The sequence below is a fragment of the Coregonus clupeaformis genome, chromosome 29 (assembly GCF_020615455.1).
Source record: "Coregonus clupeaformis isolate EN_2021a chromosome 29, ASM2061545v1, whole genome shotgun sequence".
Lineage (NCBI taxonomy): Eukaryota > Metazoa > Chordata > Actinopteri > Salmoniformes > Salmonidae > Coregonus > Coregonus clupeaformis.
This window is the reverse complement of record NC_059220.1, coordinates 51,287,701-51,308,652: the sequence shown is the minus strand read 5'-3', so window position 1 is coordinate 51,308,652 and position 20,952 is coordinate 51,287,701. Positions and strand designations below refer to the sequence as shown.

The 20,952-nt window shown below is 41.3% G+C and overlaps 1 protein-coding gene across 1 annotated transcript in view; it reads left to right on the top strand.

Annotated features, from left to right (window-relative positions):
- Positions 1-20,952, top strand: part of ros1 (c-ros oncogene 1, receptor tyrosine kinase) — a 102,748-nt gene that overhangs the window by 35,999 nt on the left and 45,797 nt on the right. Inside the window, exons 3-5 of the mRNA XM_045209227.1 lie at positions 2,673-2,838; positions 10,402-10,549; positions 13,510-13,617. Of these exons, the coding sequence (XP_045065162.1) occupies positions 2,673-2,838; positions 10,402-10,549; positions 13,510-13,617 (422 nt within the window). The remainder of the gene's footprint in view (positions 1-2,672; positions 2,839-10,401; positions 10,550-13,509; positions 13,618-20,952) is intronic.

The following is a 20,952-nucleotide window of genomic DNA, read 5'->3' as shown; positions in this document are numbered from 1 at the left end:
GTTTGAAGAAATCAACTGTGGGAGCAATTATTAGGAAATGGAAGACATACAAGACCACTGATAATCTCCCTCGATCTGGGGCTCCACGCAAGATCTCACCCCGTGGGGTCAAAATGATCACAAGAACGGTGTGCAAAAATCCCAGAACCACACAGGGGGACCTAGTGAATGACCTGCAGAGAGCTGGGACCAAAGTAGCAAAGCCTACCATCAGTAACACACTACGCCGCCAGGGACTCAAATCCTGCAGTGCCAGACGTGTCCCCCTGCTTAAGCCAGTACATGTCCAGGCCCGTCTGAAGTTTGCTAGAGTGCATTTGGATGATCCAGAAGAGGATTGGGAGAATGTCATATGGTCAGATGAAACCAAAATATAACTTTTTGGTAAAAACTCAACTTGTCGTGTTTGGAGGACAACGAATGCTGAGTTGCATCCAAAGAACACCATACCTACTGTGAAGCATGGGGGTGGAAACATCATGCTTTGGGGATGTTTTTCTGCAAAGGGACCAGGACGACTGATCTGTGTAAAGGAAATAATGAATTGGGCCATGTATCGTGAGATTTTGAGTGAAAACCTCCTTCCATCAGCAAGGGCATTGAAGATGAAACGTGGCTGGGTCTTTCAGCATGACAATGATCCCAAACACACCGCCCGGCCAACGAAGGAGTGGCTTCGTAAGAAGCATTTCAAGGTTCTGGAATGGCCTAGCCAGTCTCCAGATCTCAACCCCATAGAAAATCTTTGGAGGGAGTTGAAAGTCCGTGTTGCCCAGTGACAGCCCCAAAACATCACTGCTTTAGAGGAGATCTGCATGGAGGAATGGGCCAAAATACCAGCAACAGTGTGTGAAAACCTTGTGAAGACTTACAGAAAACGTTTGACCTGTGTCATTGCCAACTAAGGGTATATAACAAAGTATTGAGAAACTTTTGTTATTGACCAAATACTTATTTTCCACCATAATTTGTAAATAAATTCATAAAAAATCCTACAATGTGATTTTCTGGAGAAAAAAAATCTCATTTTGTCTGTCATAGTTGACGTGTACCTATGATGAAAATTACAGGCCTCTCTCATCTTTTTAAGTGGGAGAACTTGCACAATTGGTGGCTGACTAAATACTTTTTTTTCCCCCACTGTACCTGTTTACAACTTCTTTGGCACTCTACATGACACCAAGGCTATTTAAAGTTAGTTTTTGTATAAGTCAGCCATGTCAAAATCTCATGTGCCTAGAATGATATAACAATTAAATTCAATTATGTCTATGTTTATCCAAAATATAGTGATGAAACTTATCCTAGTTTGAATTCTTGGACATTAATGCTCAGGACAGTATAAGGCAAAATACAGCCAGTGGAAAAAACTACTTTCACCCCTAAAAAACTAACATTTGGCCATAAAACATGTAAATAGTGAGATACTTGGCTGAAACTTTTCAAGCAGGGAGAGAACCCAAATGGGAATGTACTGAGAGTTTCATCACTGTAGCTCAGCTGGTAGAGCACGGCGCTTGTAACGCCAGGGTAGTGGGTTCGATCCCCGGGACCACCCATACACAAAAATGTATGCACGCATGACTGTAAGTCGCTTTGGATAAAAGCGTCTGCTAAATGGCATATTATATTATATATTATTATATTATATCACTCTGGGTGTGTTCATAAATAAAATCTGGAGTGCCAGAGCGCATTCAGAGTGCACTCTGGGCATTTGTAAATTCAGAGTGTTTCGCTCTTGGAGCATTCAGAGCTCACACTGGACGCTCTGGCCGAGGAGTAGGTTTGATCCGAGCGTTCTGACCTCACAAAGGCAGTCAAGCACCTACGCTAACTTGCTAATATTGGCTAGCTTGCTAGCTACTTCCAGACACAAATGAGAGAACACCTCACTCTGACCATTTTACTCGCCCTAGCAGAGCTGGTTAGGCTGTTTTCATGTTATCCAGAGCGTTGGTGACTGTAAGTGTGCTGCTGGCAACAATTTAGTTACGTTTTTTTCCCGACGTTTACTGACACCGGCCATATTCAACGGGTGTAATTCGTCAATTATTCTGCACTCTGGCACACTCAGATGAGAGTGCTCTAAAATCTGAGTAAATAGCCATAGTAAATGTACAAACGCACCCTCTATCTTGTTTCTGTTTGGAGAAATTAAGGGTGTTACAATTGTAAAAATAAATCATGTAAAAATAAATATTGACAAAAATGGACGGTATAGATTTTAGGTTTTCTTTGGACATTGACAATAGCATTGGCATTTCTTACTTCAGTGAAACATGATGAAGATGCTTATTTAATTCATTCCATGAATGATCAGGACTCAGACAAGCAGGATGCAAAATTATTTCTGCCGTTTCAGTGTGTTGAGGTTTATTGATGTGATAATATAGAGCGTTGGAGGGGCTTGCTGAAGTGAAATAAAACAAATGTGATGAGTTTCAACAGTGTTCTGAATGATGACTGTCTTCATTTGCCTGTGTGTGTGTGTGTGTGTGTGTGTGTGTGTGTGTGTGTGTGTGTGTGTGTGTGTGTGTGTGTGTGTGTGTGTGTGTGTGTGTGTGTGTGTGTGTGTGTGTGTGTGTGTGTGTGTGTGTGTGCATAATGTGTTAATGTGTGTACGTATGCATACGCAAATGTTCATTTATGTGTAACACTGTGTTTTACAGCAATGAAATGGGCCTTTCACACTTGTGGGGCAGTTGGTTCAGAGGGGCCCACTCCAACCCAGTGTAGCAGCTCCTATCGGAACAGCAATGTCAATGTTACCGTGGCAACCAGAAGCCCATTCAAAGGCATCCAAATATGGAGGGTACCGGAGACTGGCATCTACAGGTAAGACATCAGCTGCATGTAAATAGTCTCTATTGCCGTCCTTTTATAATTATCAAGTAAGATAACATAGCCTGAATCTCAATAGTCTTAACTGGCTTCCTTTCATGGTAGTTGTAACATATAGGCTGAATATCCATAGTCTAAATTGCATTCCTGTCATGATAGGTGTAACATGCTGAGTCTCAATTGTCTAAATTGGCTTCCTTTCATGATAGGTGTAAGGTATAGGCTGAGTCTCAATCTTAACTGGCTTCCTTTCATGGTAGGTGTAACACAGACTGAATATCCAGAGTCTGAATTGGCTTGGTAGTTGTAGAACATAGGCTTAATGTTGATAGTCTAACTTGGATTACGTGGTAGGTGCACTCTTAGAATAAAAGGTGCTAAGTAGAACCATATAGGGTTCTTCGGTTCGTCCCCTTTTTGGTGCTGGGTAGAACCCTTTGCAGAGGGTTCTACCTAGAACCCTCTATGTAGGGTTCTTCATAGAAACTGCTGTACATGGTTCTTCCTAGAACCCTCTATGAAGGGTTCTACCAAGAATAATTTTATAATCTAAAGGTTCTTCCTAGAACACTGTATGAATGGTTCCACCAGCCTTATTAGCCTTTAAAATTAAAGTATTAATGATAATACATTTTGTGTGTACAGTTGAAGTTGGAAGTTTACATACACTTAGTCATTAAAACTAGTTTTTCAACCACTCCACAAATGTCTTGTTAAAAAACTATTGTTTTGGGAAGTCGGTTAGGACATCTACATTGTGCATTTTCCATACATTTGGAAAGTCGGTTAGTAATTTTTCCAACAATTGTTTACAGACAGATTATTTCACTTATAATTCACTGTATCACAATTCCAGTGGGTCAGAAGTTTACATACACTAAGTTGACAGTGCCTTTAAAAAGCTTGGAAAATTCCAGAAAATGATGTCATGGCTTTAGAAGCTTCTGATAGGCTAATTGACATCATTTGAGTCATTTGGAGGTGTACCTGTGGATGTATTTCAAGACCTACCTTCAAACTCAGTGCCTCTTTGCTTGACATCATGGGAAAATCAAAAGAAGTCAGCCAAGACCTCAGAAAACAAATGGTAGACCTCCACAAGTCTGGTTCATCCTTGGGAGGAATTTCCAAACACCTGAAGGTACCATGTTTATCTGTACTAACAATAGTACGCAAGTATAAACACCATGGGACCACACAGCCGTCATACCGCTCAGGAAGGAGACGCGTTCTGTCTCCTAGAGATGAACATACTTTGGTGCGAAAAGTGCAAATCAATCACAGAACAACAGCAAAGGACATTGTGAAGATGCTGGAGGAAACAGGTACAAAAGTATCTATATCCACAGTAAAACAAGTCCTATATCGACATGACCTGAAAGGCCGCTCAGCAAGGAAAAAGCCACTGCTCCAAAACCGCCATAAAAAGGCCAGACTACATTTTGCAACTGCACATGGGGACAAAGATCGTACTTTTTGGAGAAATGTCCTCTGGTCTGATGAAACAAAAATAGAACTGTTTGGCCATAATGACCATCATTATGTTTGGAGGAAAAAGGGGGTCGCTTGCAAGCCGAAGAACACCATCCCAAACGTGAAGCACGGGGGTGGCAGCATCATGCTGTGGGGGTGCTCTGCTGCAGGAGGGACTGGTGCACTTCACAAAATAGATGGCATCATGAGGAAGGAAAATTATGTGGATATATTGAAGCAACATCTCAAGACATCAGTCAGGAAGTTAAAGCTTGGTCGCAAATGGGTCTTCCAAATGGATAATGACCCCAAACATACTTCCAAAGTTGTGGCAAAATGGCAAGGACAACAACGTCAAGGTATTGGAGTGGCCATCACAAAGCCCTGACCTCAATCCTATAGAAAATGTGTGGGCAGAACTGAAAAAGCCTTTGCTAGCAAGGAGGCCTACAAACCTGACTCATTTACACCAGCTCTGTCAGGAGGAATGGGACAAAATTTACTCAAATGTTTGACCCAAGTTAAACAATTGAAAGGCAATGCTACCAAATACTAATTGAGTGTATGTAAACGTCTGACCCACTGGGAATGTGATGAAATAAATAAAAGCTGAAATAAATCATTCTCTCTATTATTCTGACATTTCACATTATTAAAATAAAGTGGTGATCCTAACTGACCAAAGACAGGGAATTTTTACTAGGATTAAATGTCAGGAATTGTGAAAAACTGAGTTTAAATGTATTTGGATAAGGTGTATGTAAACTTCCGACTTCAACTGTATATACAGTGGGGAGAACAAGTATTTGATACACTGCCGATTTTGCAAGTTTTCCTACTTACAGAGCATGTAGAGGTCTGTAATTTTTATCATATGTACACTTCAACTGTGAGAGACGGAATCCAAAACAAAAATCCAGAAAATCACATTGTATGATTTTTAAGTAATTAATTTGCATTTTATTGCATTTATATAAATATTTGATACATCAGAAAAGCAGAACTTAATATTTGGTACAGAACCCTTTGTTTGCAATTACAGAGATCATACGTTTCCTGTAGGTCTTCACCAGGTTTGCACACACTGCAGCAAGGATTTTGGCCCACTCCTCCATACAGACCTTCTCCAGATCCTTCAGGTTTCGGGGCTGTCGCTGGGCAATACGGACTTTCAGCTCCCTCCAAAGATTTTCTATTGGGTTCAGGTCTGGAGACTGGCTAGGAAACTCCAGGACCTTGAGATGCTTCTTACGGAGCCACTCCTTAGTTGCCCTGGCTGTGTGTTTCGGGTCGTTGTCATGCTGGAAGACCCTGCCACGACCCATCTTCAATGCTCTTACTGAGGGAAGGAGGTTGTTGGCCAAGATCTCGTGATACATGGCCCCATCCATCCTCCCCTCAATATGGTGCAGTCGTCCTGTCCCCTTTGCAGAAAAGCATCCCCAAAGAATGATGTTTCCACCTCCATGCTTCACGGTTGGGATGGTGTTCTTGGGGTTGTACTCATTCTTCTTCTTCCTCCAAACATGGCGAGTGGAATTTAGACCAAAAAGCTCTATTTTTGTCTCAAGAGACCACATGACCTTCTCCCATTCCTCCTCTGGATCATCCAGATGGTCATTGGCAAACTTCAGATGGGCCTGGATATGCGCTGGCTTGAGCAAGGGGACCTTGCGTGCGCTGCAGGATTTTAATCCATGACGGCGTAATGTGTTACTAATGGTTTTCTTTGAGACTGTGGTCCCAGCTCTCTTCAGGTCATTGACCAGGTCCTGCCGTGTAGTTCTGGGCTGATCCCTCACCTTCCTCATGATCATTGATGCCCCATGAGGTGAGATCTTGCATGGAGCCCCAGACCGAGGGTGATTAACCGTCATCTTGAACTTCTTCCATTTTCTAATAATTGCGCCAACAGTTGTTGCCTTCTCACCAAGCTGCTTGCCTATTGTCCTGTAGCCCATCCCAGTCTTGTGCAGGTCTACAATTTTATCCCTGATGTCCTTACACAGCTCTCTGGTCTTGACCATTGTGGTGAGGTTGGAGTCTGTATGATTGTGGACAGGTGTCTTTTATACAGGTAACGAGTACAAACAGGTGCAGTTAATACAGGTAATGAGTGGAGAACAGGAGGGCTTCTTAAAGAAAAACTAACAGGTCTGTGAGAGCCGGAATTCTTACTGGTTGGTAGGTCATCAAATACTTATGTCATGCAATAAAATGCAAATTAATTACTTAAAAATCATACAATGTGATTTTCTGGATTTTTCGTCTCTCACAGTTGAAGTGTACCTATGATAAAAATTACAGACCTCTACATGCTTTGTAAGTAGGAAAGCCTGCAAAATCGGCAGTGTATAAAATACTTGTTCTCCCTACTGTATATATATATATATAGTTTTAGAACACCTACTCATTCAAGGGTTTTTCTACATTGTAGAATAATAGTGAAGACATCAATACTATGAAATATATGGAATCATGTAGTAACCAAAAAAGTGTTAAACAAATCTAAATATATTTTAGATTTTAGATTCTTATTGTTGAGATGTGTCTGTTACTTGAACTCTGTGAATCATTTATTTGGGCTGCATTTTCTGAGGCTGGTAACTCTAATGAACTTATCTTCTGCAGCAGAGGTAACGCTGGGTCTTCCATTCCTGTGGTGGTCCTCATGAAAGCCAGTTTCATCATAGCGCTTGATGGTTTTTGCGACTGCATTTCAAGAAACTTTCACATTTCTTGAAATGTTCCGGATTGACTGATCTTCATGTCTTAAAGTAATATGGACTTGGTCTTTTACCAAATAGGGATATCTTCTGTCCCCCCCCCTCCCCCCCTCAAATATAAAATATTTTTTTAAGGATCTGACCCTTTTTTTCAATTTTCGCCTAAAATGACATACTCAAATCTTACTGCCTGTAGCTCAGGACCTGAAACAAGGATATGCATATTATTGGTACCATATTAAAGGACACACTTTGAAGTTTTTGGTAATTTGAAATTAATGTAGGAGAATATAACACATTAGATCTGGTAAAAGATCAAACAAACAGAAAAACATGCACTTTCTATATATATATTTTTGTTACATCATCTTTGAAATAAAAGAGAAAGGCCACAATATAATATTGTAAGCTAGGCGCAAGTTAGATGTTGGCCACTCGATGGCAGTAGTGTGCGCGCACATTTCAGATTGATCCAGTGAAGCATTGCAATACTGGACTATTTTGTATTACCACAAGATGTAAACCGTTGGTAAACCTCAAAAACAGGAAGACCAGATTAGAGTTTGCCATAAAACATATTTAAAAGCCTGTCAAGTTCTGGAAAAACATCCTATGGACAGATGAGACAAAGATCAACTTGTACCAGAATGATGGGAAGAGAAGAGTATGGAGAAGGGAAGGAACTGCTCATGATCCGAAGCATACCACCTCATCTGTGAAGCATGGTGGAGGTAGTGTTATGGCGTGGGCATGTATGGCTGCCAATGGAACTGGTTCCCTTGTATTTATTGATGATGTAACTGCAGGATGAATTCTGAAGTGTTTAGGGCTATATTATCTGCTCAGATTCAGCCAAATGCTTCAAACTCATTGGACGGCGCTTCACAGTGCAGATGGACAATGACCCGAAGCATACTGCGACAGCAACCCAATACTTTTTTAAGGCAAAGAAGTGGAATGTTCTGCAATGGCCAAGTCAATCATCTGACCTAAATCCAATTGAGCATGCATTTAACTTGCTGAAGGCAAAACTGAAGGCAAAACACCCCAAGAACAAGTAGGAACTGAAGACAGCTGCAGTAAAGGCCTGGCAGAGCATCACCAGGGAAGAAACCCAGTATCTGGTGATGTCTATGGGTTCCAGACTTCAGGCAGTCAATGGCTGCAAAGGATTTGCAACCAAGTATTAAAAATAACAATTTAATTTATGATTATGTTAGTTTGTCCAATTACTTTTGAGCCACTAAAATTGGGGGGCTATGTATAGAAATGGTTGTAATTCCTACACGGTTCATACAATAATTTTGACAAAACCCTTAAATTAAAGATGAAAGTCTACACTTAAAGCACATCTTGATTGTTTCCTTTCAAATCCATTGTGGTGCAGTACAGAGCCAAAATGATGCAAATTGTGTCACTGTCCAAATACTTATGGACCTGACTGTATATGTGTGTATTGGGGGGCTTTCAGAACGTATTCACAACCCTTGACTTTTTCCACAATCTGTTTTGTTATAAAGTGGGATTAAAATTGTCAGCGATCTACACAAAATACTCTGTAATGACAAAGTGGAAGAAACATTTGAATATTTGAAAAATATTTAATGAAAATGATATGTTGATTAGATAAGTATTCAACCCACTGAGTCAATACATGTTAGAGTCACCTTTGGCAGCAATTATAGCTGTGTCTTTCTGGGTACATCTCTAAGAGCTTTGCACATCTGGAATGTACAATATTTGCACATTATTGTTTTTAAAATTCTTCAAACTCTGTCAAGTTGGTTGTTGATTGTTGCTAGACAGCCGTTTTCAAGGGTTATTTGATTATTCTTTGGAAGGCAAGAAGGATTCTTTGGAAGGCAAGAAGGGTTCTACATAGAACAATTTATCATATTTCCCAGCATTCTCTATTGCAGGGTGATTTTCAAAATTGTTTGTTTTAATATCTGCGTTTTTGTATTGATTGGCTGATAAATGTTATGCTACACAAAGATAAATAGCACATTATTCTGAACTAATCCAATCTGTTAGTAGTTGGAATTATTGCACCCGTTACTGAGATGGTTGTTCCAGTTTAGATGATTGAGGTAGTCTCAGTATTCAATCTTCCCTACCCTGGCAATAATTCTGAATGCAGGTTATAAAAAATTCTGCTAGTTGGATATCCTAACTCTTGCTGGAATACAATAGGAATTAAACATCACTTTGCAAGCCAGCATAATGTGATTTGCAGGCCTGATGTGGCCTATAAGCCAGGAGTTTCCTAACACCACTGTGTCTTTCCCTCAAAGAAAGGCCTTATTATATAGGCAATGCATTGTCATAAATCATTTAATTTTAAAGTCAAATAAGGCTGTTGGAACCGTTCATAGAGCGTTCTAGGAAAAACCCTCCTAAGATGAAAGGGTTCTCAGTAGAATCCTTCATAGAGGGTTCTAGGAAGAACCTTTAGAGGATAAAAGTGTTCTTGGTAGAACCCTTCATAGAGGGTTCTAGGTAGAACCATTTACAGGGGGTTCTATGAAAAACCCTACATAGAGGGTTCCATGTAAAACCCTCTGCAAAGGGTTCTACTTAGCACCAAAAAGAGATCCCCTATGGCTGGGGTGCCAAACTCATTCCATCGAGGGCCTAGTGTCTGAGGGTTTTTGTTTAGACATAGACAACCAAGTGATGTGAGTCCTTTACTAATTAGGAGCGAAAAGCCGCAGACACATGGCCCTCCGTGGAATGAGCTTGACACGTGCCCTATGGGGACAAACTGAAAAAAACAATATGGTTCTACTACTTTCTAAGAGTGTAGTGTGAAGACAGCCAACGTTTGATTTGATATTGTGATCTGTTTCAGAAGCCTTATAATGCACTATACCACCTGTGTGTAATGCTTTATGAATGCATTTACAGTCATTGTGCATTTGGAATGTTGTTATTATAACAAGCCTTAAAGGTGCAATCAGTAGAAATCGCTCCACCATTACCTGGCTGCTAAAATGTATAATTTCAGTTTTGAACTAAACAAGCCATGTTTAGTGTTGGGAATCATTGTACAATCTAAACCGCTGTGAAATAAATCAATAACCAAAGATATTGTATTTTCAGCTGTTTGAAACTGGTGTACAAAACCGGAAGTAAAAAGACACAAAACTGAAAAATACAAATAGTGCATAGAACGGATCTACTGCTTATCAGTTTTGCTTTCAATGAGGATGACAGTTCTTTAACTCACATTTCTATGTGAATTTGGTTGGGTCGCCCACAAAGCAACATACAAAGCAAATGCCTTATGCACAGGTGGTTCATACAAAGTAGTAATCCCAAAGTCATGCCTTTCTGTTTATGTGTATTTCCAAAACAGGATCACAGCTTGCGGGGCGGCTGGCGGTCGCAGCGTATTGGCCATGACCAAGTCACATGGTATCCAACTCACAGCGGACTTCCTGCTTCAGAAGGGCGAGTTGCTTCACATCCTGGTGGGCCAAAAAGGAGATGACGCTTGCCCCAACGTGAGTACCATCTTCCCAAAAGCTCAGAATACATGTCAAGGCTCAATACTTTCACAATTATGCCTCATCCCAAATTCAAATCAAATCAAATGGTTTGGGGGGCAGTGCAAATAGTCCGGGTAGCCATGATTAGCTGTTCAGGAGTCTTATGGCTTGGGGGTAGAAGCTGTTGAGAAGTATTTTGGACCTAGACTTGGCACTCCGGTACCGCTTGCCGTGCGGTAGCAGAGAGAACAGTCTATGACTAGGGTGGCTGGAGTCTTTGACAATTTTGAGGGCCTTCCTCTGACACCACCTGGTATAGAGGTCCTGGATGGCAGGAAGCTTGGCCCCAGTGATATACTGGGCCGTACGCACTACCCTCTGTAGTGCCTTGCGGTCGGAGGCCGAGCAGTTGCCATACCAGGCAGTGATGCAACCAGTCAGGATGCTCTCGATGGTGCAGCTGTAGAATTTTTTGAGGATCTGAGGACCCATGCAAAATTTACCCCTAGACCCTGCCTCCTAGGCAGGCACTTGGATCTAAAAAGACTGTGTAGATCTAAGAGGACTGTATCTAAGAAGGGTCTGATAACCTGGGAAAAACCAAATACACTGAAGACAAACGCAGGTTAAACCAGGGTTCTTAGTCCAGGGGGGCTACAGTAATGCTTCATTTTGCTTACTGATTAACCAGGTGGAATCGTTGCTTTATCACTTACACCTATACGCAATCCTGTCAGTTATTTACAAGTGCATAAATAGCCTATTATAGACTACAGCGTGGTCTAGCTCGATCCAAACTGGAATGTTGAAGTCTCAGGGCTACGGCAAAAGAAGAACATCCTCAAAACTTCTCTCATACCATGAAGGAGCACGTTTGAATTAATATCCCATCGAATGCTTTGCCATTTCCACTGTAAACATTGTCAGCTAGGGAAGTGAGAAATTGAAAACATTTCTTAACGTTAAACAGCTTTGTTATCAGTTTTCTGTACAAAAATTATAACACAAATTCATACAATTTCACGTGAATTCACAATGCAGCTGCGCTGCTGCCAGCAACGGTTTGGGTCTCACGGTGCTTCCCTTTCAGATGGTTAAGCATTGCACCTATTACTGCCATTACTGTACCTCAATTACGCCTCGCAACGTTTGCATTTCACCACGTTAAGAAATGTTTTCCATTTGTCACATCCCTAGGTGAGAGTCTCAATCCAACAGTGGAAATGGCAAGATGCTTGATTTAACTTCTCAAAGTATTGCCATACAGGTCTCTGCTGCTGTCGCTTGCCTTTCTCTGCCATTTTATCAAACATTATTGATGACGTAGTCATCTCCAAAGTCAACTCCAAAATCATTGATTCCTCGACTCCTTGCACGTCGACTCCTGGTGTCGACTCCCATTTCTGAGTGTCAAGATTCAATTCTGCTAGGCCTATCTATCGGTAATCAAAAGCTGTATCTCACAATGGAATGCTGTATCTCGCAATTGTTTGGCTTGCAATGTATCGCAACTTCAGTAAAGCAGGGCCTATCATCAATGAATAGGCTAGGATATTCTACACGCAACAGACCGATGACTGAACACACGCGCATCATTAGTGAAGAGAACGAACAGGCAAGCAGGCGAGACAGCGTGAGGGAGAGAGAGGAAGGGGCAGGCAGAAAGAACCATGCGCATATGTCTTAGTAATCTGTATCTCACAATGTATTGTCTTGCATGCCTCACAAATTCACCAAAGTAGCCTAAAGTTTAACTCTTCCTCTCTGGTTTTATTTAAATTACACAACTTTCCCCCAGGCCTTTATAGCCAATCGTCTACTTAGGCTATAACACATAAAATAATATGTTTTGTGATAACTGCACTGTGATTTAAATTTAGTGGGGGGAAAATAAAAAATAAACATTGTTTTTCAGTTAGGGATTCTTTCTTAACGTTAAGGATCCCAATTTTGTTGAAACATTTTAACGGTTAAACGTTTACACCCCTACTCTCAGCCCATTATGTTGTTTTTGGCCTCGTCCCAGAGTTGTCTTATACTTTGGAGTTCTCAGTCAGGAATCATTTGGATCAAAATATATTGGAGAAAAATGTCAGACAAGGAAAAGCTGAGAGGTGGCCCAGATGCATTGTCAGTGGGGAACTGGAGTCATTTGAGGTCTATAATTTCTATCAGGTCCATAATCCTGAAGGGAGTAGATACTCTCAAAGGTGGCTTTTAAAACTGATTAGTTCAGAGTGCTGGTGTGTTCTATGTTTCTCACAGCCTCCCCTCTGTAGGAGTATTAATATCCTTTTAGGCTTTTACACACCATATCGGACACTCACACATACACACATGCATGCATGCACGGACACACACACACAAAAGCGACAGCCAGAGGTGGGAGGGTGTGGGGTAATTCTGTGTGCACTGGCCAATGTCGGAGTCCATTGCACTCTCCGCCCCCTCTCCTCCTGCAGCTGTCAATCAAACTCCCTGTTGGCCCATCCTTCTCCAGCTCTGGCTGTAGGAGCCTGAAGGCCAGATTGATGAAAGGTCTCATGGTTGGAAGGAAGAGGACTAACTTTGATGTTTGGTTATTATTACCTGTCATCAGCACCGCTGGTCGTTTGGCTCTCGATAAATATCTCATTTGTTGCAATAGCCCAAGGTGGCGATGGGTAGATTGGGTAGAATAACACATTAGGTGTAGTACTCCTATGCTCTTGGTCACGTTTTGTTTTGCATGACAATGACTACAGAAGTCGGTAAGACAGCACAAACAGATCTGGGAATAGGCTAGTAGGCTAGTAAAAGCTCAATCCTACCTTAAGATATGAGCATGGAACTTGACTTTAGCAGATATCTTCCATTGACATCAATGCATGATTTGTGAGGAAGTCAGGATTACACAGACGTACAGTGTCTCAAATGTGTTATTTTCCCTGAATAAAGAAACTCAAGTATCACTCTCTCTCCATTCTCATTGGTAGACCAACGGAATACTGAACAAGATCTGTGTAGAGCAGACGCCATTGGACAACAAGACACAGGTCAAAGGGGGCGGGGGCGGAGGAGGAGGAGCCACCTATGTGTTCAAGGTAAGGAGAAAAGCCGCTTCGCAATACTCTTAAAAAGCTTTCCCTGTTTTCTTGCCCTCCTTGATCACTGATAGGTGAAAAGATTGGGTATGCCTCCTCCATATTGCTTTCAACTGTCAGATGTGAAGGAAGGAATGGAAATAAAATAGTCTGGTAAGGATTAGGGCTGTTGCGGTGACCCTATTACCGCCACTCCGGCAGTCCTGAGTCATGACCGCAGTCAGATTCCACGTGACTGTTGAGTCACAGTCATCTCCTCCTATGCACATGAATGGCGCTAATGCATTGGTTAGTACCTATCTCGCTAACGGCCGCTAACGGTCTGGTACTCAGCTCTCTATTGTCCCTCTAATCACTCTGACATCATTTGACATTTACATTTTAGTCATTTAGCAGACGCTCTTATCCAGAGCGACATACAGTTAGTGAGTGCATACATTTTCATACTGACCCTCCGTGGGAAACGAGCACACAACCCTGGCGTTGCAAGCGCCATGCTCTACCAACTGAGCTACAGGGGACTATACAGCAATGCAGACATAATTGGTCTAGCCTATAGGCTAATCCAAAATTAAAGAAACTCTAGTAATCACCTTTGCGTGTGGGCTGTATAATTATGCATACTGAATGGACTGGTTACCTTATGCTACACTCCAAACTTTATATCCAAGAGTCTGGGAGAGAACCTATAGGCCTAGGCGATGCTGTTGGTTCATTGATTGTGCAGGGCGGCTTACAGAGTATAGTTATTTACTTTGTTTAAATACGTAATAAGAAACCTCAGGACTCCAAATGTAAATTGTAATCAGGCAGAAAATCGATTGATTGTATTGATTGATTCAGAAGCACATATTCTAGGAAAAAGTTATATATTGAAACAAATACCAACCACGCAATTTGTAGAGTTGTTTGGCAAAAATAGGTTCATTAGAAACCTTGGAATCTGCTGTTTCTGTTAGGCTATAGCAATCAAAACATCTGGCCTGCATGGACCTCTGTAGCATGATATGGAAGAAGTGCTTTTTGGTAAGCTTTGTTCCCTTCTTTGTCAATGCTGGTCATCAGCCTCCTCATTATTTTTTTGACAATCGATAATATTGTCACCCAGACTATTGTCAATTCAATCTTGTCTTTAGGCCACATCTATTGTTATTATTATTATTATTATTATTATTATTATTATTATTATTATTATTATTATTATTATTATTATTATTATTATTATTATTATTATTATTATTATTATTATTATTATTATTATTATTATTATTATTATTATTATTATTATTATTATTATTATTATTATATGTGTTAAATTAGTTTCAATATAGTTTAGATGTAGTTTGGATGGGCCAGCTGGGCAGGCAACTGTTGTCTTAGTCAGACAATACAATCTTATTTGAGTTTTTACTGTCTAACTGTGGCTCCATGTGTTCCTCATGTGAATAGGCTACTGGTGACAATTAGCAATAGCCATTTGGGAAAAATATCCTTTCTATTTTATTCTGTTATATTCCATTATATTCTTACTGTAACAGTGTTTTTTTATGACTAAATGAAATATTAATGGATCTATTTGTGATTGTGTATATTAACACTAGAAAGGCAGAGAGCATCATAATGACACAAAACGAATGTAAATGTTTAATTACTCTGCCATTTTTAAAGTCATGTCCCACTCGTCCTTGACTTTTCCTACATTAGTCTATATAACACACTGTCGTTAGAATCTTAAAATCACAAACAGAAGTGGAGTTATAACCAGTTTTAGGAGGGCATGTACTTTTTTGAATGGTTTTCCCCCATTGCCCCTCCTTCTCCCCGACAGTAGGGCCTGCTCCGCTCCTTCACCATAACACTACATGACCAAAAGTATGTGGACACCTGCTCGTCCAACATCTCATTCTTAAAACATGGGCATTAATATGGAGTTGGTCCCCCTTTTGCTGCTATAACAGCCTTAACTCTTCTAGGATGGCTTTCCAGTAGATGTTGGAAAATTGCTGCAGGGACTTGCTTCCATTCAGCCACAAGAGCATTACTGAGGTTGGGCACTGATGTTGGGCAATTAGGCCTGGCTCGCAATCAGCATTCCAATTCATACCAAAGGTGTTCGATGGTGTTGAGGTCAGGGCTCTGTGCAGGCCAGTCAAGTTCTTCCACACTGATCTCAACAAACCATTTCTGTATGGACCTCGGACCTCGCTTTGTGCGCAGGGGTATTGTCATGCTGAAACAGGAAAGGGCCTTCTCCAAACTTTTGCCACAGTGTTGGAAGCGCAGAATCGTCTAGAATGTTACCATGAAAAACAGCCTGAACAATGAAAAACAGCCCCAGACCATTATTCCTCCTCCACTAAACTTTACAGTTGGCAATATGCATTTGGGCAGGTAGCGTTTTCCTGCTATATGGAATTGTTTTAAGAAAGTCATACCAAGGATTGTTTAGCTATTTGATTTAGAATTTTAAGATCCCTTGAAGTATCCCCAAAATATGTAATAAAAAAAGTATTTTTGGCCTTATTGCTAATATCCCATACAAACGCATTGAATAAGAAATTCACTACATGGAACAACAGATAGTCCCCAAAAATATCAAAAGGACGTTTGTTCTGAAGTCCCTAAACTCGGCAAGAGTCTATTGTCCTGCTCATAGCCCATCAAGGGTGGATGGCTTCTTTTGTATTCCAATTTACTGGAAAGGCTGCTAAACCATTTACACCTGGCCCACAGCGTTGTTGCATACTTACAGTAGAATGTACTTTCACTCCATTCTCCGCCTGACTCTCTACCAAATGCCACCAGATTATTCTTTCTATTGTTAATAAATAAAACACCTACATTAAATAGCTCAAGTCTTGAAAATATGTGAACACTTTTTTTTTTAAATCTGTGCTTAGCCATCAACTTGGTAATTTAGCAGACATCACTTGTGAATATTCAGTCAACACATATATTATAAGAATGTAATGGAATGTAAGACCATTTTAGTTTTTCTTAGAATTAAAAACCTTACAGTATAACAACAGTTTTAGTAAGTAATACGCTACAGTCCAGTTACAGCTTCTTCTGACAAAGTAGAAACAAAAAAAGTGTATTTTTTTTGTGTGAGCGCGGGACAGAGGAAGAGCAATTCTTACAATATTGTTCTAAATTCAATCACTCTCTTCTTCATCCTCATCAATTAGTTAATTCAAATTCAATTGTCACTCCTGTTCAACAACTCCAAATTGATTTTGCATGTGCTCCAAAGGGATAACATGATATAGGTTAATTTGTCACGTTCGTTGAATACAGGATTGGACCAAGGTGCAGCGTGGAATGCAGACATGTTTATTCACGAAGTTAACACACGATAAAACAACAAAAGCAACGTAACGTGACGCTCACAATGGCTACACACAAACAAGCCAAACAAGAGTCAAGATCCCACAACATAGGTAGGCAAAATGGCTACCTTAGTATGATCCCCAATCAGAGACAACGATCGACAGCTGCCTCTGATTGGGAACCACACCCGGCCAACATAGAAATACACAACATAGATATACACATAAAAATTCACACCCTGACCAAACCAATTAAAGAAAACCGGGCTATCAAGGCCAGGGCGTGACAGTACCCCCCCACCCCAAAGGTGCGGACTCCGGTCGCAAAACCTAACTTAACAGGGGAGGGTCCGGGTGGGCATCTAGCCTCGGTGGCGGCTCCGGCTCCGGGCGTGACGTCCTCTCCCTTACTGCCTCCCCGTTGCACCCCTGGTCCAGTCTGGACCTCGGCGCGATGCTCCCCCTCTCAGTCCTCCCACGATGCACCAAGCCCTTTCTGGACCCTGGTGTGGGAGGCCCCGACCCTGGAGAGGGGCTGACGTCTGGGCCTGGACAGGCAATCCCCCCGCGATGCACCAAGCTCTGTCTGGACCCTGGTGTGGGAGGCCCCAACCCTGGAGAGGGGTTGACGTCTGGTTCTGGAGTGGAGCCGCTGACCGGAGCTGAACTGGACCCCGGTGGAGCGGACTGCTCTGGCTCTGGACTGGAGCAGCTGACCGGGGCTGGACTAGGAACCGGTAGAGCGGACTGCTCTGGCACTGGAGTGGAGCAGCTGATCGGAGCTGCTCTGGCACTGGAGTGGAGCAGCTGACCAGCGCTGGACTGGACACCGGTGGAGCGGACTGCTCTGGCACCAGCCGTACCGGGCTGGGGACACGCACCACTGGTCTGGTGCGAGGAACAGGCACGGGCCGTGCCGGACTGGAGACACGCACCACTGGTTTGGTGCAAGGAGTAGGCACGGGGCATACCGGGCTGGCGACATGCACCACTGGTTTGGTGCGAGGAGCAGGTACGGGCCGTACCGGACTGGATAGACGCACCACTAGTTTGGTGCGGGGAGCAGGTACCGGGCTGGCGACACGCACCAATGGTTTGGTGCGGGGAGCAGGTACGGGCCGTACCGGACTGGATACCTGAGTATGATCCCCAATCAGAGACAACGATCGACAGCTGCCTCTGATTGGGAACCACACCCGGCCAACATAGAAATACACAACATAGATATACACATAGAAATTCACACCCTGACCAAACCAACTAAAGAAAACCGGGCTCTCAAGGCCAGGGCGTGACATAATTAAATAATTGAAAGGAAATGTTTTATTATTTATTAGCCTAGTGGATATAAGTACGTTAGGCATATCATTTGAATTAGGCCTCATGTAAAATCATTGTCAAAAGCGAAAGAGATACTGTTGCATGACAAACAGGTGCTATTAGATTACAATATATCTATCTGCCAGTTAGGAACAGTGTAAACAATACTAAATAAATAAATAAAGTATAAGTAATACCAGAGTCTGTTCTAATGAAAACATTTTTTTAAAGTCTTTAATACAGCATAGAAAGCTTAAAAACAGCAGGATTTGTGAAATTGCTTTATCCGATATTTTGCGGTTGCTTGGTGATCACAGAATCAGTAGGATATTAAACAAACACTCAAATAGGCAACAGAAGCAGGAACATCATAGGGCTGAGTGACTCACTCATTCCTGGCTTTCGTTCAAAATAAGTTATATTATAATGCAGGGTTAAAGACACATTTTCACATTCTTTGATATTGAGTTAGAAATGTACCGCTAATTTCGTTTGAATTATTATGTGGATTATAATAAATTAATATATTTGTAGTGGTTGATGCATTTTTTGTTAGGGCAAATCTTGTCTGTGATGTTGAGTTACAAATGTAAAACTTTACGAGTACTTAAGCATCGAATACATTGCAGGTTTGCCCTTTTTTTGGCCAATAGGCTACACTTTACAATAGGACTCAACTCTGACTGACAGCAGCATCTATAGGTAGTCTAAACTGTGGCACGAATTGGGGGATTTTTCACACCTAGTCGAGCTATTAGACTATCCTTTTGTAGATTAATGGAGGTGTGAATGTTTCAGTCAGTCTCTCTCCTATCGCACTAGAGTCCTGCATCAGGTAAAAAATATCAGCTGGCGAGTGGTCCCGGAGTTGAGAGAGAACTTGGATAAATACAATGGCGCAATTACACTTGACATGTGGACTGACGATTTTCTAAATATAGGATACTTGTGCCTTAAAGCCCATTACATAAACAAAGACTGGATGTTATCCACCATGGAGTGGGACAGTGCATCTCAAAACTGCATATAACAGAAGGCCAGCTATTGTGAAAGAATACTTGTGGATCTTGTTGATTTCCTCTATCGCTTCAAGAGGCCTACTGTCCACCTGGTAATTGTGTGGTTCCAAAGGATAAAGCGTCACCTTCAGATGGATGTGTGGTTTCAGAGAGAAGCCAGCTGTGAGCCTGCGACCTGGCATGGTAGATTACATCCTTTTCCTGCACAGCAATTTGAAGAAATCCAGTGATGAATGGACTGTTTATTAAGTTATTGTTTTAGTATATTTATTTGTTGTCTAATATTAGAAGGCTCTTTAAAGCGATTTGAGTTGTCAATGTGCTGCATCGCATTGTGAAGAAAAAAAGATATCTGTTCTTAATTCATGGCATGGTTTCTTTTTAGCCAAATTGACATTTTTTATATATATATATATATATATATATATATTAACCTTTATTTAACTAGGCAAGTCATTTAAGAACAAATTCTTAGTTACAATGACGGCCTACACCGGCCAAACATGGACGACACTGGGCCAATTGTGCACCGCCCTATGGGACTCCCAATCACGGCCGGTTATGATACAGCCTGGAATCGAACCGGGGGTCTGTAGTGACGCCTCAAGCACTGAGATGCAGTGCCTTAGACCGCTGCGCCACTCGGGAGCACTGAGATGCAGACAAATTAATTAATGCAGGAAAAGAGGAGACTATCAGAAAGAATGTTCGTACGTATTTATTTTGATCCAAAGCCACGAATGAGTGAGTCATTCAGCTTTATGCTGACAAATATAGCTTTATGGTGGAAAAGAGCCTACTAAATAGGCCAAGCCTAAACAAATCTATTAAATTGCCTAAATAAACAAGTACATTTCATAAATAAATGAAGTAGCTCAGGTCTTGAATATATGGACACTTTTATCCCCTCCCTGTCCTCGCTGGACTCTCTGTCATTCAGTTTCTTCTTCACATCAACAAAGAAGGACTCCGTGTTTCAGAAACTCACTTTATGTAGAGGGGCTATCACTCTTTTACACTGTGGTAAATAAAGCCAGTTTGTTATTTATAATTATTTATTTCTGTTTTTAGAGGGAGAGAAACCAAAAGCCCACTGTGCCTATTTTTCAAAAATCGTCAGTCCACATGTCAAGTGTAATTGCGCCATTGTATTTACCCAAGTTCTCTTTTAACTCCGGGACCACCCGCCAGCTATTTTTTTGTTGCTGCCTGATGCAGGACTCTAGTGCCAGAGAAGAGAGACTCTCGGACTGAAACATTCACACCTCCATAAATTTATGAAAAGATAGTCAATTTGTGCCACAGTTTAGACTACCGATAGATCACCATTCTATCTCCCCCTTGTGATAGTGTGGTGCAATGACAGAATAACGCAATGTACCATAATCTGACACCATCTACGACAAACGGTTGCTGCATGAGCTCGAAAATTTTAATTGAGGAACCACTGTATATCTGAGAGATATAAGAAAGATCAGGACACGTTTGTGATTTTTTTTTTTTACAGGTATTGAACCCCTTATTTTTGGCATTAAACTGTCTCAATATATACACTACCAGTCAAAAGTTTTAGAACACCTACTCATTCAAGGGTTTTTCTTTATTTTTACTATTTTCTACATTGTAGAATAATAGTGAAGACATCAAAACTATGAAATTACACATAT